General features: G+C 45.1%; 1 protein-coding gene and 1 long non-coding RNA gene across 2 annotated transcripts in view; one reads left to right on the top strand and one right to left on the bottom strand.

The window, feature by feature from the left end:
* The window catches only part of EXT1 (exostosin glycosyltransferase 1), a 172,417-nt gene extending 148,967 nt beyond the window's left edge, over positions 1–23,450 (top strand). Inside the window, exons 4-11 of the mRNA XM_083823819.1 lie at positions 2,118–2,237; positions 7,188–7,320; positions 8,646–8,764; positions 9,491–9,586; positions 12,358–12,447; positions 16,140–16,300; positions 17,266–17,437; positions 19,847–23,450. Coding sequence (XP_083679945.1) covers positions 2,118–2,237; positions 7,188–7,320; positions 8,646–8,764; positions 9,491–9,586; positions 12,358–12,447; positions 16,140–16,300; positions 17,266–17,437; positions 19,847–20,032 — 1,077 coding nt within the window. The 3' untranslated portion in view covers positions 20,033–23,450. The remainder of the gene's footprint in view (positions 1–2,117; positions 2,238–7,187; positions 7,321–8,645; positions 8,765–9,490; positions 9,587–12,357; positions 12,448–16,139; positions 16,301–17,265; positions 17,438–19,846) is intronic.
* LOC310894109 overlaps positions 1–24,732 on the bottom strand; it is a 397,944-nt gene that overhangs the window by 128,667 nt on the left and 244,545 nt on the right. The window lies entirely within an intron of this gene.

Consider the following 24,732-nt stretch of genomic DNA (forward strand, 5'->3'; position numbering starts at 1 on the left):
AACTAATAAGCAAATGCAGTTAAAATGGGAGCCCTGATTTTCCTTTCCAGCTGTTGCAACAGAGCAGGCATCGAGGCTTTTTTTAAACCTTGGCACCGTGTTTGCAGGCACTCGCGGGCACAGGCTGGTCTGTAAAACCTGAACTTCTCGCAGTAACCTTCGCTGGCACAGCGGCCTTGACGCTCAGGGGCCAGAGCAGCACAAGAGCATTGATTTCACTTCCTGCTCTCACATGTAGCACACATGCAAGGTTGCACATCATGCAATTAAATGTTTAACTTTATAGAAAAAAAAAGCCACGTTGCCACCGTGAAGGGATTGTGTGCTTGCTGTTGGTAACGAGCGTGGATATGATCTGTGTACAGCCAGTACAGATAATGTTCATTATCCCAATATTTCTTGGAACTCACTGGAAAAGTAATGAAAAGAAAGAATATTCACCCCCTCAAAATAAAATTTGATACAGTTAAACATCATTCTGCAGCAGTGATGGAACTGATTAGAAAAACATGCACTAAAGCCTGCCTTTGGCTTCCATCTTTCATACTTGTTTGAAAGGAATGTTTTACCTAAAGACATACAGGGACCACAGCAAAGGAACAAAACGCACCACCTTTGACATTGTGACCATTTCCTTCTGCAGCCCTTACTCTCTGAAGCTCAAATTCTGTTTTATAGCTAGCAGGTCTTAGAGAGTGGGCATCGTCACATCTGACACTGCACTCTGGGGAGCCGTGGTCTGTCCAGACGTGGATGCAAGCAATGCAGTTACAAATTTACCGATTCTCGTGGAAATTCATTATTTATAAATTCTTAGAATCTCACATTTTTCTTCAGGAAAATGTTTCATGTGAAGTCGTTTGATTCAGGAGTTCCTGTAACCACATAATGATCCTTGCCACCTCTCAGAATATTTTAGGAATAAGCAAATGTGTTTTGATCAGGAAAGGGCGGATGTGTTGGGTTGCAAGTAACCTTCAGAACAAGCTGGGATGTGCAAAAAAGCAACGCACAGCGAAAGTACATGCTTTTACAGCTCGTGATTGAAGTAAAAGCTCTGTGAAAAATGACTGTCTGAGAATGAGGTGGCCTAATTTGAAATCACAAGAAAGTAGGTGCAAAAGCACAGCTCCTCATTCCTAGAAGAAACGAGTACAGATAAGCAAAATATCTTAGAGGCCTTCCTGGTTCTGTGAGTAGCCCTTGTAATTGAAGCAAATTGCAGTTAAACTCCCTTGATAATGTCAATTTGCATTGTCAAAGCAACGTACTGGAGGCCTTGATTGAGGTCCTAAGAAGTTAACCAGTGGCACGTACGCTCATTAGTTTCCCTCCAGCGTGGAAGGGGGATATGGGGATGGGGAGAGAAGCAGAAGGGAAGCCCTCCCCTTCTGCTCCAGTCATCATTACATTTTGTAAGCACAAAGCATTGCAGCAGGGCAATTTGGTTTTTCTTTGCAAGGCAACTTACACCAGAATTAGGGTGGTGCTTTGACAGGAGAAGGGAGAAAAAGAAGCAGTGTTTTCCCTTGTGAATAACAGGTGTTGTGGGAGACATTATTCCTTCCACCCACAATAATTAGTAAAATGCGATTTGATCCGCAGGCTCCCCAAAAGCGAAGTCTTGCTTCAGACGTTGCTATGTTTTCCTCAGGGCACTTAGTGCTGCCATGCTGCGGCAAATGCAATTCCAGGTCCCTTTAATGTGCTCTGAGAGTGGGGATTATTGCTGGACCCAGAAGTCCTGCAGGTACTAGTTTGTTAAACTGCCGGTCCGTGAAAAGCGTTGTGCGGGGAGGGATTTGTGCTGGAGATCCTCGCTGTGCCACGCCGCAGCGCTGGGGAGAGGGGAGAGAGACAAGCAAAAACCGAGAGAAAGCAAATAAAAATAAATAAATCGCGTATTCCATAGTGGGCCAGTACCAAAGGTCGTGCGGGGCTGTGTCTCATCTGTGTCTCCATCAGGGTTTTGGCTGTTGACACACACGTCTTGTTGGATGGGAGCGCTGAAGCTGTGCAGCTTGCTAATAGAGGAGAGAACTTGTCAGCAGCATATTAATTTGATGAGATTGCGTTGTTTTGTGAAGCTTCTGACTATATTACATCTTGTATTACAGATTCCTTCTACAATCAGGTCTATCCATCAGGATAAAATCCTAGCACTTAGACAGCAGACACAGTTCTTGTGGGAGGCTTATTTTTCTTCAGTTGAGAAGATTGTATTGACTACACTAGAGGTGAGTAAAAACTGTCTGGGACCACGCAGAGCCGCGAGCTTTCCATAGCTGTTGAGCTGCTGCTGCGCTCAGCTGGCACCAGACCTTGGTTTTCATGACGTGCAATCGGTCACTTGGAAAAAGAACACCTCGGCATCCTGATAAGTTTTCTTCCCTAAGGAAATACTTCCTTCATTATTGGTATCCGCATTAGAAAACTGACACGGTGAAGAATGGGAGCTATCGGACACATGGAAAAGTTGTCATGTGTGATCTTGCCTTCGCAAGGCTTTATGGCCAATGAATCACTCTCCGTGTCAGTGGTGGTGAATATGTTTCTTTAAGAAACCTTTCTAGAATTCATTTTGGAAAAAAATACTACTCTGAAGCTCCTTGACCATGTGATGCCTTGTGATGGGGCTGTAGGTCTGGTTGAGAGAAAATGGGGGCTTGTCAGTTACTGTGTCTTGTCGTCACACCCAGGGTAAGGGAAAGGCCTGATCATCCCTACAAAATAGTAAGAAATAATCATAATTAGACTGCTCTTAAACAGGGAGAGAGGGGATCACAAATGTGGAGAGAATCCTTTCTGAATTCGAGAGACAGAGGAGAGATAAAAGGCTCTTTAGAAGTAGAGCCCAGGATACAATTTCAAAAGCAGGTTTCTCTTCTAATTGTTCTGCAGTTTTGCATTGAAATTTTTGACACACTTTTACCACTGGAAGTGGCTCGCTTTGGAGGTCCAAATGCATTTGTCTTATGCTAATTCTTCTGCAGTTGCATCTGTCTTTGTGCCTAGTTGTAAAGTTCCACGTTTCCTACTCTGCATTCGCCTGCAAACAAGTGCTGCTGCCCATATGTTGGCCTGCAGTGGGCTTGTTCATGGCTGACCCACCTCCGGCTGCTGCAAGACATTCCCTTGGGTTTTTCTGTACCAATGGAGAAAACCAGGCAGGGAATATTTTTGGAGCCCCTGGCATAGCTGTACTCGCAACGCTCTCTTCTACCCCTAATGAGCTTGGCTTCATCCGTGCTGCCTGTTGGGAATAGCTCAGCGTCCTCAGTCTCCCCGGGAGCACGGGCGAGGTAGTGGTATTGTCACAGCCCATGCCAGGATTAGGCTAACAAAGCTGGAAGACCACGTGGCAGTGCTTGCAGCCTAATTCACCCGTCCAGAAGTACCCTTAGAGACAATCAGGGTGCCTCATCTCTTGTCTGCCCCTTCCCTGCAGGCACCCTGTTGTCATTAAGGGTTGCTAAAAAGGGAAGGCTGCACAGCTCTCCTCGCTGCCCCTCTCCTACCTGTGCTGGGCTGGTCCCGAGGGGATATCACGTGCAGCCCCACAGCCTTGGTGTCCATCTCATCGAGCTCCAGTGCTCAAAGATGAGTCTTTAGGGCTGCCTGGACCTCATGGGACATTGGCCAATGTCACTGTAGGTGCCCAGGGGAGAGTAAAACCTGTAATAAAGCTCAAGCAGCTGGGCATCCAGCAGGCTGCGGTTTCTGCTCAGAGGGGAAAAAAGAGAAAACAAAAATCTTCCTGCAAGGTTTAATTTAATGGAACCGAGTAATGTATGCCTGGCGTTGAAGTTATGTTCTGGGTTTTTCCATTTGTTTGCAAGGGTGGTTTTGGTTTGAGGGGTTTATGTTTGTTAGTTTTTAATTCAGGACTCTCAGAATTTGTAAAGACAGCTAAGAGGGGTTCTGTTCATATGAACAGATACTCATTTCACATTTCAGCTTGCCAGAGTGAAGTCCAGAGTTAACTTCCTGTAGGAAAGGAATAAAACAGCTGAGAGTGATTTTTGGTGTCAGAAATCTGCAAGCAGTATATCCTCTTTTTAAAATTTGATGCCTGTAAGTAAATTCCTAGCGGGATTATTTTTTTTTCTGGTGGATGTTATCCATCTTCTGTTGTAACGCTGTGGTGTCACAGTGCTCTGATGATACTAGATACCATCTGAATAATCACCTCCCTGCTGCCTGCAGTGCTGTACCATGTCCAAGTATGAGGACATCAGTGCAGCAAAAGTCTTCCCCAGCTCAGGTGTCTACAAGGACATCGTGTCTCTCCTCTGCCTGCTATCCTGGACACCTGTGAAAACATTTGATCACGTCTTCAGGTCCCTGACAGCATTTGGAGACCGGAGCCGAACAGCTCCTAGCCCGGTGCGGGAGCTTTGAAGCATTTGGCCAGCCGTCCGTATTGCAGCTGTAGGTGCCACGGGCGTGGTGTGGGTCAGGAAATGGTGTTCGTGTGGGTCTGCCCCAGCGTGGTGGGTGGGAGCGCTGGCAGCAGTGGACTGCAGCAAACACCGTCCCTACACGGCGTATCTGCAATTTTTCAGCTTGTTCATCCACGAAAACAAGCCCGAAACACACCTAAATCCCTGGGCGATATGCTCAGTCTTCTGCTCAGGAAGAGGAAGGGAGGAGGACAGCACAAAAGGCATACAATAAACGTGCGGTGCTTGGCTGGGGCATATTGAGAAGAGACAATGCTGAAGGCAATATATGAATTTTTGGAAGTGCGAAGATGAGGGAAACAAAAATATTGGACTGTTAATGAATTCCAGAAAGAAAAGGGAGATCTTGGCAGAGTTCATCACCCCTTCTTCCTCTTCCTAAACTTCTCCTGTCAGGCCTCACCATTGGAGACACTGTATAGCCGCTGCCTGTCCCTGCGGTATGTGCCATGCTGCGTACCCTGAATTTTAATCGATTGGTCCCCCGTGTTATCCTTTTTTATACACTTCTGCTCTCTTTCTGCCAAGTCGTCTTTTCTACTCTTTATCATTACAGACAGCGAGATTTCTTATGTAGACCAGGAGCGTGATAAATTAATCTGCCGTTTGTGAGCTGTGATATATTACAGGCCAGCTCCCCGGCCTGTTGAGTAGCCGTATTAGTGAGATTTGTATGCCTGCCGTGCACCGAAGGCCACGTACCCTGCGTGGCATCAGGGGTCTGCTTCGTGTTAGGGCTGCTCTGGGCGCACTGAAGCAGCGCTGAATGCGAGCCATGTGTTTCCCCTGCAGCCTTGTTGGCTACCAGCGCAATGGAAAACTCCGCCGTCTGTGAAAACCTCCTGACCGTGTAAATTCACAGACTTCCCCTTATCTGATCATGCCCCAGTTCTGAGAAAACAGGAGGAAGGAGCTGTAGCATTTGGGCTTTGTGGTAAATGCTTGAAAATGTGTACTTTCCAGGTTCTGTCTTTGTTTAGTGGCATGACTTGCAGATGGAGAACCAGTAGTCATCTCTCCCTGCTGCCATGCAGGAGGTCTGGCAGCTGGTACCCCTAACTTTCCCAACAAATATTCGGATACATTCTTTTTAGTGGAAATATGGTCCTTAAGTCCGTTACATCCACATAAAAATAAGTTAAAAACTTAGGCAGGTGAGTGAATTATTGCATATTAGCAACGCTAATTGGCTGCAGGCGAAATTAAGACAAGCGTGCAGACACCTAACATTTGCCTCAAGTTAACCGTGCTGATGTGGCCACCAGCAGTGGATCGTCTAGCACAAGGTAACTTGTGATTTGGTGGTTTTGTTTTGTCATAGCCATCAAAAATTCCAGGAAAACTACTGGTCACGCTCCGTACTGACCCAATGTCCTTGAACTCAGCTGCTGACAGAGGTTTTTAGCTTGCTTAGACTCCAGCAGCTGCTTTTAGTTGGCTTTTGTTACTTGGGGTCTTTTTGCTTGCTTTTGTTTGTTGTTTTTTTTCTATGCTCTGGGTATAGACCTTCTTTAGCTCCAAAGATTTGTAGGAATGGAGCATGGGATTAGATTTACTCCAGCTTCAGAGCCATTACTTTCACCCAGATGTGCCTGTGCTAAGGCCAGAGATGTTAGGTTAGGAGAACCAACCTGTTCTTGGCATTTGAGCCCTGTGCAATGCATAAACCACCAGTTGCATTAAATCCCCTTAGGAGATCCCAGATGAGCTGCAGAAGGCAAGGAAATCCTGATTAGCTGTCTTAGCAGAAAATTCCTCCTTCACAATCCCAGCCCCTTCCAGCGTCCCATCCCCAGTCCTTCCAACCTCTGCTACTTCAGAGGAAGACAAATACGTAAGAGCACGTGGCCCAAGAGCAGATCGCACCTAGAAAATTGTCTCTTGCTTGGATGCTGAGTTTGTCTAGTTTTAGCTTCCCACTGCTGAGCCTTATTATGACTTTGCAGCAAGTTGGTGTAAGAACCAGAGTGTTCTTACATGCTAGCAACTGGTCTGAAGTAACTATTATCAGTGTTACAAACACATATTAATTGTTTGGCCTTGTATCTTTTTTTGTAGCTTGTGGTATCCCAGATGACAAAGTAGACGACCTAGCAATCTGGTCTGCCTTTAAATATCTAGCATTCTAAGTTTGTGGCCCTCAGCAAAGAAAGAGAGTGGTTACCAAAAGATTTTCTTCTGTTTCAGCCAACAAGGAGCCGTTATGGAACCGAGACGTAGAATCAGTGATGTATCTGAATATTAATGCCCCTTCGTAATAAGCAAAATGAATAATTAGTGCAGCCTGATTTGCTGAAAGCCTTTGTGGCTTTGAATGCTCTCGTTATCTCAAAATAATACCTAGCTTTGTAATGCCATCCTCAAGTAATTATCTTATATGAGTTCTGGGTAGTAAAAACTGACAGTGCACTAATGGGGCTTACTACTGCCGACTTCCTCTCACAGACAAAATCCTTGACGTGAAATGCAGAGTGCAATGAATTGCAAGGTCCCCACATCCACGGGGGCTAATGAGGTGCTCTGAAGTCTGGGCTGCTGAAGTGTTGTTGAAGTACACAGCTTCTGTGTCATTTTAGGAGAGAATAAGCAGGAACGTCTCGCCATTTGTGTGCCTCAGCTTGTTGCAAACTGGGTGAGGAGGACTCCAGTCGGCCGGAGTCCCTGGAACACCCACCAGCGGCTATTGCAGTCTGTTTAACAGTCATTGCCTCTCTTGTTTTGCAGATTATTCAGGACAGAATATTTAAGCACATATCACGTAACAGCTTAATCTGGAACAAACATCCCGGAGGGTTATTTGTACTGCCACAGTATTCCTCATATCTGGGAGATTTTCCTTACTACTATGCTAATCTCGGTGAGTGAATCCTTCCTACACTCTGGTGGCACTTGGAATATCACTGGTCTTTGTGAGGAGCGTGTGCCTCGTGACTCGCCATTCATTTCTAGTTAATGATGCTTTCCATTTATCCTGTTTCAGTCTTCCCTGCCCACTGCAGACTGGGATGTCTCTGACTCATCGACATGCACTGTGGGCCTCTCGTTTGCAAATACTGTTTTAAAAAAAAATTCCCTGTCCCTTCATACTTTTCAGTTGCCGGTAATTAATGCCTGAGTTACTGACCCATTTATGGCCCAAGGGGACGCAAGAGGGATAGTTTTTTGCTTTCTTTGTTTGTGCGTGGCAAATTGGAAAAGTGGTAATTTACCCATGGCACTTGTAATTGGAGTGCATAGTTGGTATGGATTTATTCTCCGTACTCTGTGTCCTCTTATGGATCCTACTAGAAGGAATGCAAAGGTCTTACGAATGTGGCTTTTTCCCGAAGCAGAGCTTAAGCGATGAATTCTGCAGGGGAATGTGCCTGCAGCCTGAAATTATCCTGCTGATGACACTTGCTTCCACTTTTGGCTCAGCCTGTGCCATCCCACTTGTGCGTATCTGTACTGCCCACCTGCTAAAAATTCACTGTTACCATGCTTTTGGTAACCTCCAAAAGAAGGAGAAGGTTTCTGTGGGAATTTTGATGAAGAATGACTCTGACCCCACACAGATGAATGTAGATAAGACTGAGAGCAGTAAGTAAGGGCGGAAGCCAGTAGGATCTGTTATTTCAGGCAGAAAAGGAAGGCACAGCAAGACAAAAATGTCAGAATTGGAAGGCAAGGATGCAAACAGAATTATCGGGTCAGGAGGTAATTGAAGACGTATGTGGATGGGGATTTATCCAGAAAGAGCAAAAATCTGACAGAGGCTGTGATGGAACTGTGGAAACTGAACACGCCTCTGGAAATCGTGGATGCATCTAGAAAACGCCAAGTATCCAGAGCCAGGTAGCAAAACCAGGCAGAGCTAGTGTCAAGAAAGAAATTTGGCTGAACAAACTAGATATTATCTGTGGGCAAACTGGATGGAAGACAGAGATTGCAGGACATTTGTGGAAATAGTAAGAAAAGGCAGTCATTGTACTGAGTGAGGGTTTCCAGGGGGCATGGGAGCTAAAGGGAAGTGTGATCTCCTCAGAGGTGTCTGGGACTTGGTATCCAAGACTAAAGGACACGGCCTAAAAAAGAATGGCAAGGTTTGCTATAAACACAGATTATCTTTCCATCTCCAAGTCCTTTAACCTCTACGAAATGGGGCAATTTTGTCTTTTCTGAGCACATCTCTCTTTGCTTCAGGTCTGAAGCCTCTCCCCACGTTCACTGCCGTTATCCATGCAGTAACTCCCCTGGTTTCCCAATCTCAACCTGTGCTGAAACTCCTGGTTGCTGTAGCCAAGTCCCAGTACTGTGCACAGGTAAGGAGCGCTGTTTGGCTGTCAGTCACATCTGAGACAGGACTGCTGTCCCAGGAGTGAAGAGGCTGTTGACTTCACCTCTTCTCACTCGAGTTTCAACCCCCTGTTTCAGTTCTCGTGTTTCTTTTCTCTGAGATTTCTGGTGTCTGTGACCTGCATGCATGGGAAACAAAAATTCTGAGTATAATGCGAGTGGAATAGAGACGATAATTAAATGCCTTTGTTTCATGAGACAGGTAGAACAAAGACTGCACTTTAAATATCTGAACCTCATGTGCTGCAAGCTGCAAAAGGATGTCTGTGCCTCAAGAGCCCCTACGTGATCTTCCTTCCTCCTGCTGTGGCTCCTAGGCTCACAGTGCCGGGATTTTGGCTTGCCTAAAAGAAACCCTGGGGAGTTCAGTAGGAGCACCCTGTTGTAGTGGAGAGTCACAAGTGTTTTAGCCTTCAATGTGAGCCAAAGTAAATCGGTGACATCCGTGTGACCTGGCCTAGACAGAGACTTCCTCAGTTCCTGTCCAGCTTACATTTGTTTAGGAGGATGTATACAGTCAGGATGGGTGAAATTACTGTAGGAAGTGTTATTTTTATGCAGATTTATATTATTCTTGTTGATTTGGAAAGTCCAGATATGAACTCAACATTTCTGTCTGGAGATCTGAGTCTGTAGGACTTGGACTGCATTGCCACCAAGGAGTCTGATCGTGGTCCAACATTCTCTTCCAGATCATTGTTCTATGGAATTGTGATAAGCCCCTCCCAGCCAAACACCGCTGGCCTGCCACTTCTGTGCCTGTCATAGTCATTGAAGGAGAGAGCAAGGTAAGTGGAGAGGAGCATCATAAAAGATGGCATATATTCTCCGGTGGGACCAGAGTTTGTTTTTCTAGGTGCTTCGGTGAAAGCTTTGTAGTTCGCAGCGGTGTGACAGCTCCTCTCTGTTCCTCGTTCCTTTGCACCAGCGTGGTCACCGATTTGTGTTTCATGCACGAGGCCTGTGCTCTCAGAAGTCAGCAGCATGGCAATTAATGCCGTGAGGTTCACGGGTGGGGCCTTGCTTTGAAACGTGGTCCCAAGAGCAGGCAGCGCTGCCCCCTTCTTTGGAGATTTCTGTATCTCTGCGGGGACATGAAAGCAGCGATGCAGCTGATTACTGAGTCCGAGCAGTCAGATGCAAGGCTTGGGGATCAGCTGCAGACCCAAAAGCAGAGGAAGAGATGAGAGTGGGTAGTGCCAAGCCAACTTTCAGAAAGTGCCTTCTCTCATGGCCTTGCAGCAGACTGCTGTCAGCGAAGGGATCCCACCGTAAAATAAAGGAAGGGACAAGGGGTGCTTGCATGGGAACAAAACCACTGCGTCGTCTCCTGCTGTGCAACACACTTGTTTGTGCTTCCTCAAAGCTGAAACAGGCGGCACCCAGATGAGAGGAGAGGCTTTTTTTTAAATCTGTGCTGAAGTGGACGATTCCTTTCCAAAGTCAGGCCTGAGAGAAGCAGGGCTTCTTGTTTCAAGGCCATGACTGAGACACATTTGGGCTGGCCCCTCTGTGATATGTATCATTTGGCTCTCGAGCTCTGCCTTTGCAAAGAGAACTTTTAGTTGCTTGGGCTGCACTGTCCTGTTTTGAATTTATGGTCCTGTCTTTGGTCTTGTACCCCAATCACCTCAACAAAGGGAAAGTGAGGGCCCTGCAAAGTTGGCAGCTGATGGCTTATGCCTTAGCTAGCCATGTAAACAGTATCAGGAGAGTTGCTGCAGGGCCAAGAAAGGCTGTCTGTAGTGACTTCTGAGTCTTTTGAACATTGCAGAGGTGTTTTTTTTTTCTTTTTGGAAAGCTTGCAGAGGTGAGATAGAGGAGAAAACCTCTGACCGGTTCTACAGGATTTGTAGAAATTGGCCCAGGCACTGTTTAGATTACAAATGAGTCTCCTGAGTACACAAAGGTGTGTTTGTAGTGGACAGTCTCATCTCTCTAATGTCCCAATATATGCCAAATGGCTTCTTGCGCAGAAAAGCTGCTTGTTTGGACAAAGCTAGCAGAGCCAGAGCAGTCCAATTCAAAGGCTGTACGAAGGAACTGCTTTTCATCTCCAGACCTAGCTGAAGCATTCTGGCAGGCACAGTCACTCTGGCCAGGGGCTCGCAGAGGTCTGCCTTAATCTAACCTTCCACTCCTACCCGTGAAATCATGATAAATTATCGCAGGCATTTTACAACAGGGAGCTTTAACTAGGAAAAGAAAATACGTGGGTAATCCTGACTATTTTACTGTTTGACTGTCTTCCACCGTCTGTGAAAGAGCTAGGGTGAGAACCTGGGTCTCCTGACTGCTTCTTTCTCTGCTTTGCCTCTGCATAAGCAAATCAAAACTGTCAACACCTGCCAGATCGCCTCTCCCTCACAGCCACGGCGTTCCTGGGCAGAGGCCCATCGCAGCGACAAAGAGATGCTCTCCAGACAGACGCAGTGAACCTCCTGAGTATGGAGACAGAGCTTTCTCTCAATCATGGCATAGATTTAGGGTCTTGCTTCCCATCAGGTTGCAAGGGATGCAGAAATGGTCGTGTCCATTACGAGCTACATGAAAAACTTCTTCGTGTCCCTGTTTCCAGACAGTGATCTCCCCTAGCCGGGCCTGATTTTTGTAGTGATTTCTTCAGATAATGAGTTTGAAAAGAAGTCTATTAACTAGACAGGCTATTTTTCCCAGCAATTGAGGGAAACAAATAGTGTCATGTCCTTATTACCACTCATCAGTTCTCCAAAGGTGCTAATTAGTCTGGTAAAGAAGCCATATGGATTCTCATCTCATCTCAGCAACATCTCTCGCTGTTACCTTTTTGATCCCACTTCTCTATTCCTTATTGCCTTGAGAGCTGTCCTGCCATCGTTTTTAAAAGCTACTCCGCATGTAGATTTTAGATGTATATATTGCGTCACTCAGGAATGTGACTTGAAAAAATGCCACAATATCAGTATGATTCTGGATGCAGAGGAAGCTCACCTGGTACTCGTGTTCCTTAGTGTGTTCTCCTTTTCTGATGGAAAACGTTGCACCATTTGGCAGCAGCTCCCTGTTGCGACAGCAGCGCACAGCGATGGAGCTGTACCAGCTGACAGGGGTACGGTCCTGGCAGTGCAACGTCCTTCACACGCAGCCTGGACTCCGCGGTTCCCAGCTGTGTCGCCTTATGAGTGCTGCAAAGTCCCCGTCAGTGCTTCATTGTCTGCGATCCTCACACCCCACGGGAGGGCAGAGGGACTGTCCTAGCTGCCAGGGAGCACGTCCTGCCTCAGGAAGCTGTAGGTACATCTAATTCTCAGCGTGGACCATTGCAGTTTGTCACATAAGGAAGGCAGCGTGCCCCAAAGGGAGAGATCTGTTCAGAAATTACTCCTCAAGCAGAAGGTGTGAGCTGACTGCTGGAGTGATGAAAATGACAGACTTTCCCTCCTGAACTAAGTAGTCCTTTCTATCAGACAGACATGCAATGTTCCCAAGACAAAAGGAAATAGGAGTGAGGAATGAAATACAGTATTTCCATGGAAATGACTCCTTTAAATGACTTTTTTCCTCCCTTGGATACCCACAGGTTATGAGCAGTCGCTTCCTACCCTACGACAACATAGTGACAGATGCAGTGCTAAGCCTGGATGAGGACACCGTGCTTTCAACCACTGAGGTAAGGGTCTCTGTCATCCTGAGCATTTGCCTTGGCTCCCCGACTCATCTTGAGCACAGCAGATAGGCTCTTCCCTTGGCCTTGCTGGTGAACAAGTGCTATAAGGTTTCCCGCAATACTCTTCAGATTCTGTGTCGCACTTGTTTCAGAAACCCTGCCACTGCCTACCATCAGAAGAGCTTTTCACCCCGGTTAATTGGCTCATCATTAGCATATGGTTCTTCCGTTCTTTATTATTTTAGTAACATAGCTGCAGGCGGGTGTAGGCAGCCACGAGCAGTCAGCTTCAATACTCTGCTCTCACTTTTCTGATTAGGGTAGCGTTTCTTCCCCCCGTATTACCAGTAGGGTGTAGGTGGGGAAAGTAGGGGTGTCAGCAGCAGGGAACTGCTGTCGCTCCAAAACAGTGTCACCACCCTAATGCAGGATTTCACTCAGGAATGCTCTCTCACTGACTGTTCTGTCGTCCCAGAAAGTTGGAGATCTTTGCTAGTTCAGTTGTTGGAGTCTTTGTGCCAAGAGCAAGATAGTGCTAGGAAAGAAAAATACTGTAGAAAACCAATTTTTACAACTGGGATGAGTATTGATTTCTGGAACCTTTTCCTGAGAACCACAGGAGCAACTGATGACAGTTTATATAGAGTGCAATATTTGGGAAATGCATTATTAATGATGGCCAGGGAATAGCCTGAAAAGCTCGATTTTCTTTTGTTTTCCCCTTTTTTTCTCCATGTCCATGGCCATTCCTTTCTCCCCACTTCACCTTTATGAAACTGCTTTCTTTGTCGGTGATGTGGACCTTTCACTGATGCAATTACTGCTCGTGTGTTAGTGAGGAAATGCCTAACACTAGCCGCCAGTAACTGCTATGTACCCTAAGATGTCACTGAAATTGTTCTGAATGGATCAGATTGCAACTGCTGTTCTCCCAGTTATGGTTTTGTTGTGCTGTGGTTAAGCTGCTCCAGAAGGAGCCATGGCAGCCCTCTTCTGCTTTACAAATGGCATTGAACCAGTGTGATACCAAGGTTACATCTTGATAGTTCCTGCTAGATCAGGAAGAATACAGCTGCTGTGAAATCATGTGCAAAGCCCTGCACAGCCCAAAAACCCCAAACCAAAAAAAAAAAAGGCATTTGTCCTAGGGCTGCAGTTCCTAATAGGTTGTTGCTCAGGGTGAAGGGTCCAATCTCAGCTGCCCTGAGGGCCATGGTAAGACCCGTCAGTGTGCACTGAGGTGGTAGTGACAGCAATCCAACCTGTGGATTCCGTGAGGATTTGGGGCTTTGTTTTGTTTTGCCTGGTATTCGTCATCTTCCAAACTTTGTAGTCACTCAGGCTTTTGGAATGTATGTGAAATAAATAGTGTTCGGGTTCGACTCGGCCTTGTTTTACACTCAGCATTCTGAAATGCAAACATTTGTTACTGTGTGAAACAACGTAAGCATTTCTTTGGGAATTCTTACCTCCCGTGAGCAGCTTGCCGTCCATACCGCATGTGTGCATGGTGGGTTTTGGCTCTGTGAGCCTCACACCCCTGTGCCGCAGAGAGATCCCGCTGGCCATCTCTCTCCTGCCACTTTGGCATGCCTCAGCCAGGATGCTGGGGTCAGCGTCTCTCTTTGGTGGCTCTCTGTGAAGAACTGGGGCCTTTCTACCTCTTCATTTCCTTCATCATGCAGCTTACACAAAGAAATAGCCTGTTTCAAACGCAGACATGAATCGCGTGGTATGAAACTTCCCTTGAAACTGGCTGCTCATGGGTGGTCGTCGGGGCAAAGCTTCAGGGACCTTAAGAGGCAATTTAGCAACGTGGTCAAACACGGTCACATTCCTGTTGGGAGGAGCAGGCACCAGACACGTCTTCTGCTCTGTCCAGTTCTCGTGCAGTAAAGATTTTCCATTCACAGCAGAATGGCACGCAGTCGCTCTTGTGAGAGGACCTGTGTCATGTGCACAGAGGGATGTTTGTGTGGGAAGTAATTAGAAATCAGCATGAGTTAGAAATGATACGGGGATTTAAGAGACTGGCAGCCAGGCTGGCTTTTCCTGCTGATCAGCTGTGTGGTAATGCTACTAAAAATTACACAGGATAAAGACTAGTGATTCCTTTTTTTCTGTTAGGGTGATTGCTTTATTGTGTTTCACCGGTACAAGGACAGATACTTGAATGCACAAGTGAGGACACTGGGTGTTGCCGCTTTATTATTTATTTAAGTTTGAGATTCTCAAACATCTCGAAAGAAAACAGATGGCAGGCTTTATGGGAAAGGCCTTCACAGGGAAAAAAAAAACCTTTTAGCTTTTTCATGTGGTACTGATTTGGATGAGATCAGAACTAGCACAACGGTAACTGGTTTGTGCGCACTGTCTTTCTCGTTGGCCTCAGATTCCTTGAAACAACTTGAAAGAAAATAGCTAGTCCCTAACTTTGTGTTCCAGTACATGTGTGACTCTTCTGTTTCATAAAAATCCTTGTAAATGAGAGAAGTCTGACAATAATCACACAAAATGTGACTGTTCTCATAGCGGCTCTTCTTTATCTAACCCCTACACCCTTGACTTTGGCTGTGTTCTTGGAAGGTTTTCCAAGCATTTCTGAGCACGGTTTTAGGTCCCTCTGGTATCGAGAGGGAACTTTGTATGCAATGCAGAAACAAATGTCTCTTTTTCTTGGTTTTGACTGGGACAGTTGGGATTGCCTTTAACGCTTTTAAAAATTTCAGTCCAGCTCGAGTTCCAAAGTGTAAGTTGAATTGAAGGGACTGCCAACCAACTTTACTGTAATAAAAATCTTTCTATATGTATTTTTACCAAACTCCTTTCAAATCAAATGCTGATGAGCCTTCTGCAAACTACCCCGATCATCCCTTTCCTCGTATCACCAGTATTTGGTGGGATCCTGGGGTAGCGATCTCATATCACCTTCCCAATTCTCTGAGATTTGAGTTATTAATCTAGTTACAACAAAAGAAAAATAATACATAAATAAATAGGTATAAGAAACTCTATAGTCAGCATTTAACACCTTGTGACTCATCATTCATTTTTTTAAAGTGCAGGCTCCTAAAGCCATTTAGCTACATGGGAATCTATCTTCCCCTTTATTAAGCTATACGTTTAACCCTCTTGGTCATACAGTCTTTAAAGTATCACCTGTATGTACCTTAAAGGCTCAGAACAGATGGAATATAAAAAAGGAATCCACACTGGTTGTTAGTTTTAACCTCACTGAGCTACCCCTGTAACTTTAAGGTGCTTGACTCCCAATTTTCCAGGCTTTGTGTTGACAGCACTGAAATGGTAGTTAAGTGAAATGCGTGAATACGTGCAAAAGGCTCGGTTTCCCACATGGCTGCGACCACTCTATATTGCATCTAGGTATAAATGCATGCACCTACACCTATTCTTTCTGTAACTTGAAAAGGTTTGATATGTAAAGGGCAAGCTTGAAAATGTTAATGTAATGCTGTGATGCTCTAGACTCCCTTTAACAGGAACCATTAAAATGTGCATAATTATAGGGCAAAATGTCAAGCAGTCAGTTTAATTTACTGATGAATACATAGAATTAATGTTTTGCAACAGTTCCAAGATTTTGAATTATGAATTAGTGACAAAGTAATATTTTGTTTTGTTGACATTTGTTGAAACAATTTTGGTATGCATTTGGCCTCTGTCTTTGTCTGCAGGTGGATTTTGCCTTTACAGTTTGGCAGAGTTTTCCAGAGAGGATTGTAGGGTACCCTGCTCGCAGTCACTTCTGGGACAACACTAAGGAGAGGTGGGGCTATACCTCCAAGTGGACTAATGACTATTCCATGGTATTGACAGGAGCTGCTATTTACCACAAGTAAGAATCCAAAGCATCTGCTGTCCTCCTTCTGCATGAAGCAAAGTGGGGGGAGAGAGGGATGAAGAACACTCTTCCGGGGAGGGGAAAAATGGAAAGATAATAAATGGGTCTACTTTTTATGGGGTAATAATTTAAGTTCTTGGTTTAGCTCTGGGGATCTGGTAATCATTATTGCGCTTGTTGGGTCTCTTTGAAGTCACTTGTATTTTGAGGCAGTCGGACTGCTCTTTTTAACATCAGGAATTACACACTTCAAAGAGTTCCCGAATTCATTAAGCGGCTCGGCTGAATGGCCTGTAGCATAGCAGAAAGGAGGTTACTTCCAGACCAGCTCTGGGTATGTGTTGGCTGACAGCTGCAGTCTGCAAAGTCTTCTGGCTACTCTAAAAATGTAGCACAGTGGACACATCACAGACCAGCATACTGGGGAAAACCCCTGTTGTTAGAACTTCCGCAGACCAAAGGACTCTCTAGATTTTAGGAGAAAGGCATTATATTCTGCAGTACCTAATGCACATCCCAGCAAAGAAGACCATAGGGGATGATACAGGCCCAAAGGAGAATAATTTGAACAATGAGGACAGTAGCAGGCTAATTGAACAGAGTTCTTTCTGACTGAACAGTTTTGAAAGAAGAAATAGAAGATAAACACATTGGTATTGGCTATCCCAATATAGCAATGAGGGTGCTCTCTCTCCTACTTCTTCATTATCTTAACACTTAGGTCTGCATTTTTTCTTTTAACACTAAAAAAAAAAAAAACATATTTTGTTTTGTTACTAGTGCCGTTTACCGTTTTGATGAGAAACTGATTAGTTCTCCCTTCTTGTTGGAGGATGAGACAAGAAGAAGGGATCTGGTGTATCCAGAGTTGAGACAAAACTTCTGTCTCAGCTGAGACAGAGTTCATAGTCCCTGAAAGCCCAGTGACTTGTCTTAATAACCCTGCTGTTGCTTTCCAGATATTATCACTACCTGTACACTCATTACCTGCCTGCCAGCCTAAAGAATATGGTGGACCAACTGGCCAATTGTGAGGACATTCTAATGAATTTTTTGGTGTCAGCTGTGACAAAATTGCCTCCAATCAAAGTAACACAGAAAAAACAGTATAAGGAGACCATGATGGGACAGGTATGTATCCACAGCATATTTTAGCTGTTGGGAGGCATTGACAATACAACATTTTGAATTTCTAATCAGGCTTACGGAATGAATAGCATTCTGTCTATTTTTTGCAGTTTTTAGCATGGCAGAGCTATAAGTAGACTATAGACTTGCTTATTATAATGACGGGAAGTCCAGAGGGAGAAATGGCAAACACCTACTATAGATGACAACTTCTCTTCATAATTTCTCACACTATGTTATTCATAGTGATCTCACAGTCATGGAACTGATGATGCTAGTGACTGAATTTTAGTTAAACTCCAGTTTTCTAATTAAATATTCTAGACCTAAGACTTCATGGAATGCTAGAAGCAGAATTAAATTCTCAAAAGGTTTTACGTTTTTAATTATTAATAATGAATATATAATGTACCAGGCCATCCCTATACCATTTTCAAGTATGTACTGTGATTCAAGCACTGACATTGGACTGTCACAACAGAGGTAATTCATGATTTTTAAAGTGTTTTTTTTCCCACAAGAAGCATTTTGTCCCGTGGTGACACCATCACTCACTAGCAGCCATGAAACATGTGCTTTGGGGCCTCTTCCAGCTCCTGGATAAGTATTCTATTATGGCAGAAATAGGTATACCTTCTAGTAACAGGGATACGTGTTAACTTGGGGGCACATCTGCTCCTCCCTTGTGTGAGCAAGTGATGAGAGTAATAAAAAGTCCTATAAGACCTTCAAGTCCTGAACAATCTTCTGTCTGTGCTGCCGCAATGTCTGTGATCAGTACTACCAGGATTACTAGGGTAAGGAGGAGAGAGGAGAAAGAAGCAGCCCTCTATTTTCCCCTCACATTTTCTCCTGTTAGCATTACCTGTATCTTTGAGTGGGGAGTGGCCGTACCAGTTTGTAGACTCTCTTATCTGTATGCCACTGCATTTTCATCTCATGTTTGGTAGTATTCAGCAGTTCAGACTCATCTGGGTACCTGGGAGACCTTACATGAACAATAAGGTGTCATCCAGAAAGTGCCTATTGCTTCCAGTTTGAGCTTCACCTCTCCACAGGGATGTGCTTTGGCTGTTTGGCAGTCTGAACATTCATTTTTCTTTTTTTAGTACGGGTGGCTTGAGTCAGCCATGAACTATAACTCTCTAAAAGACAAGTTGTTGCTGCAGCTTTGGGAAATGTAATGGACTATGCTCATAATTCCTTGAAAGACAAATAAAAAATTAACATAACCTCTGTGTTGTGACAGAGATTAATAGTCATATGGAAATTCACTGCTAATGGACAGAATGTCTGCTATAATCCTTTAGCAACAAGCTTTTGCTTGCTCTTTAGTGCCTCTGTATAGTCAAGAGTCTGTAATCAATGCACATTATAAGCTACCACTTGAGCTAAACTGGACAGACCTTGGATAAAGATCAAATCTTGTACAACAATCATTTGGCAGTTCCCTGACTTCATCAGTTTCTTCCCATTTTAATTAGCACACTTTGAGCTTATGAATTTATATTTGTTTTTAAAGTGTAGTGGAAACATAAGTGCCATAGAGATGCATGAGAAGTGGCACAAAACAAAACTTAGCAGTTTCACAGCATTCATAGTTTCTCGTAAGTAATAGTTCTGTTGTGTTCATACACATAGGCCACGTACAGATAGAGAGCAATAACTGCTTTAAAGCTCTTGGGGCTTCTTTTCTCAGAGATGTTGATTTTCAATGGACTTTTATAGGGATTACAGCTGCCCTCAACTTTGGAAAATTAGTCCACAGGATTTCACATATATACAACTTGTGTTGACTTTTACTGAGCTCAGTTAGAAGGTAGCTGAAATTTGTATAAATTTCTGCAAGTCTGGACTGCAAAAAATGTGGTTTTGACCTGAAAAAACTGATTTCACTATATCTTTCTCCTATGGCTGAGGGCCATGGGCAGCAGCTTGACTGTAGGATGTGCACATCCAGTGGAAAACAGCAGCCATCTTTCCTTTCCTGTTGGTTTTTAATGACTTGTTCTCTCTCCTAAATAGGCTGAGGGTTTAAAAATAAAGAGAGAGAGAGAGAGATGGGGTGAGGTAGCATGCTGGCAGGCTCTGGGAGGCCTGCCTAGGGGTGTCATGCTCTGGGTGAGGCCAGCCCACAGTCGGACACTCAGATCACCATGCTGTGCTGCCCTCAGTGGTGTTTTGAAGGCTGGGGTGGCCAGCCTGCCATCGACAGCTACCACCACAGACAGGGCATCCTTCCCCTGTCTTGAAACCCCTCACAGAGCAGACTTCATCCACAGCTGCCACTGAGCTGGGCGCTATCAAGCCCTGGTGACACCACCCCACAGCACGGCGTCAGCCTGGCCGTGGCGCCCGCCATTTTGTTGCCTCACAGCCGCCGCCTAACTTCTTGCTCTGCTCTCCACACAGACGTCCCGGGCCTCGCGCTGGGCTGACCCTGACCACTTCGCCCAGCGGCAGAGCTGCATGAACACTTTCGCCAGCTGGTTTGGCTATATGCCGCTGATCCACTCTCAGATGAGGCTCGACCCTGTCCTCTTTAAAGACCAGGTCTCCATCCTGAGAAAGAAGTACCGAGACATTGAACGACTCTGAGGAGCGCTGCCGAGGGGGCCGAGCCGCCCCCAGCCCCGCCTGGAGCCAGACTGTGCCGCGGCACGGCCGTACCCGAAAACGGCGAGCGGCGCCCGGGGGCGCGCGGCTCCGGACTGCTTCACCCGCCTGGCAGGCTTCTGTTGCTCACGACTAGGTTGTGTACAGTTTCATTATGGAACATTAAATAATTATTTTTGAAATGATTGCTATGCAGGTTTAAACTTTTTTAATGATCAAAAAAAAAACTATTAAAAACAGAGTTCTTTCTTTAATCAAAATTGTGTTGGTTGTGAATATTTCAAAGCTGCCATTTCTTTCTTTCATGCGTTTGATTGTCATTGCAATTTTCATTCATTTTCCCCTGCAAAGTTAAACGCTTGAATCTCACAGGGAGAAAATGCAGCGGTTTCAGAAACGAATTGAGCACAAGCAGGACAGAAATGAAGTATTATGTTTCTCCTTTACTGCTGACTTTTTAATATTTTGTTTCTCCGTTTTCCGCAAGCCGGTAGCGGCCACTATGGCAAAACTCCTTGGGATGGATGGAAAACTGGAGAGCCCCCAGTGAGCGATGCGCGAGCGTAGATCCTGCTGGCGGGGGGCCCGTGTTGGAACACACCCGGCCCTGCGCTGAGCGGGGAGAGGAACATCCCTGCCGAGGAGCAGGCCGGCGGCGCTTGCTGCTTCTGGCAGCAGAGCCTCACTCCCTGTGGCCCTGCCAGTGGGCGAGCGTGGCACGGCCGGTGTGGGGCACATGCAGCCCGCCTGAGCCATTGCTGCTGCCTGGCCACAGCAGCCGAGCCTCTAGAAATAGCTTTGTGTTGAGGGCAAGAGGGATGTTGGCAAAAAAAGGAAGCATGTTAGTGCTTGCAACACAGGAATTTGGCCTGTAACAAAGTGTTTTAAATGAAATCGAATCACGGGCTTCTCTTCTTATTTTATTTTTTGGTGCAAATAAGTGGAGAAATTCCCTCCTGGAGTTTTGACACCTGAAGTAAAGTGCGTTGTCAGGTATCGGTGCTGGCAGCAGTGGGTTCTCCCAGACTTGCTTGAGGCAGGGTAACTTGGGCAAAAGCCTGCCCCAGAAATACCAGCTTTGCTCACGCTCCAAAATGGTTTTATCATTTCAGATGGAAGTATTTTTTAAGTGGAAGTATTCCAATTGTTTACTTCTTTGTACTGCTTTGCTTAGTTATGTGCTTCTTTAAATTCAAGAATGAAAACGGAAGTGGTGATCTGGGTCAGGAAGGTGTTGTTATGATTTGCTAAGACAATAAGCACTTTAAAAACATTTCAAAATCTCACATTTTTGAGGTGCGTTGGGGCCTTCTGTAACAATAGCCACCCCTAAGAGCTCTGCTGGAGTCACAGCAAGAGGGCGTAGCGTCATGCCCACACACTACAGACCAGTAAGCCTTTCTATACCTCATTCCTTTGCGTCCAGGCTGTCCAATACCAGGGGTGAAGAGTAGCTGGAGAAATAGGAAGGACGGACCAGAATTACGTTTCATTCAGGCTCAAGCACTGACTTACTACACAGCTTTAAGCAACTCCCATAACTGAGTCATGCCTCAGACCCTTGTTTGTAAAAGTAATAGTTATTGGTATTAGAGGGAATGCCATAAAGCCTAAATATTTTTTTTTGAGATGGCAAGATCAAGATCCCTAACCTGAAAGTTGCTTTAAAACTGCAAAGTACATATTACTAAATGTTTGTATGCAATTTGGCATGTAAAGACTTGCAAAGAGAGGTTCGCTTTGCATATGTATTGCAGTATTTGAACAGAGCACAGCGAGTTAGGGCAGGAACATCAGGCTCCTGACATTTTGTGTTAAATCTGAACCAAATCTTTAAAGGAATCTGCCAAAACGTGTGAGACTGCAGCCAATGACTAAATGCTGCTGAAAGGAAGAGGTGCCGCATTCCCCTGCTCCCCACCCCTGGCCGTGCAGTCTCGCCTCGCACCTTCTGCCACTCTGGTGCCCACCGGATGCTCCCTGTGAGCCCATCTAACTAAAGTCACAGAAAACTGACCATTTGCTCCATTTTTAATGCCATTTTAGAGAGTCAGTATGTGGAGAGAGGCAAGAGTAGAGGTAGACAGGGAGCAGGATATCCTCCTGTCTCTGTATGGTGAGCTGCTACTTCAGCTCCCCACATCCCGTAAAGCAGCTCCTGTGCCATTTTGTCCCCTTGCAAATCAGGCAGCTCTTCCAGGGACTGGAATACATCTTCTCCTCAGACTGTTTTTGGAGCTTGTGTCAGACACTGGACGAGGTGGGCAGGGGTCGCGCTGTGCTCGTGGCCTGGTCTGGGGGCAGGTGCATGGACGTGCCCACAGGAGCGTCTGCAGCTCGGGGAAGTAGCTACTGGTCGAGGGGGAACAGGGAGAGGGAAAGAGGGGATCCTACAAAAAACAAGAATCGTAATTCTGCTTGTCTTTTAGTTAGTGCCATCTGGGGGCACACGGGTTGGATTTTGAGTACCAAGGGAGCAGCCAACCTGTTTTGGAGTGCAGCGAGAAAGGCCAGGCCTTTAAGCTGTTTGACGTTCTGTTACCATCGCTTTTTGGGGCGGCTGAAAGAGACCGTGCTAAGGCTCGCTCTGAACGCGGTTCGAGGTCCTTTCTGTTTACAGATCGCTAATTAAACTAGAAACAATGGCAGGGTTAGCTCCAGAAGGGATCGGGACATTTAGGCACATTCCTCTTTGCAGTGCGTTACCCGGGCATGACCACCTCTCTAGGAGGGAATGCGTCTCGCGGCCGGTAGGGTAATGGCCATGGGTCTGCGTCCGTGGCCTGGGCACCCGCGGAAAGAGCTGGACGCAGATGCAGCGTAGAGACTCGGCGTGTTACACTCGGTGCGGATGCTATCAGCGGGTGCTCCTGCGGACACTAGGCCTGCTTCCAAGTCTCCTGTGCGTGTCTGTGTCGGATAGAGCCGTGTTGTTCCTTTAGTGAGTGAAATCACCCTTTTATCACATCCTACGTGCGAGTAATGGTTCTTTGTCCTTCCCCCCCCCCCTTAATTCAGATGGTGCTGAAACAAGGTTCACTCCTTGTTGCTCCTTTTGTATTTTTTATTATAATTTCCTTCTCTTATTTTATTTTTCATTAACAGCAGGCTATGTTAGCCTTTACTTTACAGGTACTTGAATGCCTGATGACTTGACTGAGTGTTATGCATGTGGCCTTTTGTAAAGGTTACTGACCTTAATTTAATCAGGGGTGAGATGGATGGATGAATGTGAACAGATCCATGCCATTAAAACAGAGTAAAAATAGGGATTAGAGTTTGGGAGAAATGATGAATTTTTAATTGAATTTATTAAAGGGGAAAAAAGAAAAAAGAAAAAGAAAGAAAGAAAGAAAGAAAGAAAGAAAGAAAGAAAGAAAGAAAGAAAGAAAGAAAGAAAGAAAGAAAGAAAGAAAGAAAAAGAAAGAAAAGAAAGAAACCCTTCCCAGTTATAATTTCAATGAAATTTATTGCTGGAGGAGGGTTTCACAGTGAGAAAAATGAGACGCAAAAACAGGGGCAAATTTCCAAGATAGAAAGTGCCTGGCTCTCCATGCAGTCCTTTGGGCCTGTACAAGATTTTATTTGCCCTCTTTCTATGTTGTGAAAAACTCAAGTTATCACCGTAACTTTTTCCAAAGGTGAATGTTTAAGCTATGCTACAATTTCATAATGAACACAGTGATGTGCTAATGCATGGCTATCGAGCGCTTTGATCTTTTCCATTTGAAAACACCATGGATTTGATCGCCTTCAGATTTCAATTTCTTTCGTAGAAGCAACTTTGACAAAGGAATTAATCTTTCACCAATGAGCGCCTTTTAAAATAGCTCATTTACCAAAAGATGTCATTTCAAGAACGGAAGTAATCATTTGACACTGAAACAATAAAAAACAGTGCAAAGTAGACTAGTTTTATTTGTTAATTCTTTAAGTTCCCGGTGTAAGATAGAGTTTCTTCCTCTTTCTCTCTCTCCCCCCATATCCCAAATAAAAGGCTACTCGGTGTTTGTCATAACACCTGTTTTGACGGACAACAATTTCATTAATTCCCCCAGTTAAACGTGCTCTCACAGCACAGGGGGGATTGGTGTTTGGTCTTTTTTCCAGGCTGACTCAGAAATACAGAAATTTAGGGGTGTCATCCTGACAGGGCCATTTTCATGGGCTTTAGTGGGACCTGGGAGGGACAGGCCTGTGGTCTCCTGCCCCATGTAGGCCTTAGCTGGCGTCTGCTGGAAATAAAACTGCATCTTCCGAAGTTTTGTACATCTCACCCTTGTTTAAAACCAAGTCAAGCTGGCCTTTATACCACTGTTCTAACTGTCTTCACACACATTTTTAAAGTTGGAGTTAAATTGGGGGGGGGTTAATGGCAATCATCAGAGTCTTTGGGATGCCCCCTCCCACCTTTTCATGATTTTTTTAGTGACTCTTTCTCAGTGGGTTAGTGATGATCCAATGGGCCCTGTGGCCTTGTACATAATACTGTATATTTATTTTGAGAGACAATATGTATAGTGTTTGGATGATGAGAATGGAAACATGAAATGGGAATTCTTAGGTGGGAAAATGTAAAGCAAAAAAAGCAAACAGAAATACAATCTTATTTTGTATAAAATGTACATTTTTGAGAAAAATTTTCTAATGCATTACCAATGTTTTCATAGTGCTGCCACATC

This window comes from Anser anser (genome assembly GCF_964211835.1).
Source record: "Anser anser genome assembly, chromosome: 2".
NCBI lineage: Eukaryota > Metazoa > Chordata > Aves > Anseriformes > Anatidae > Anser > Anser anser.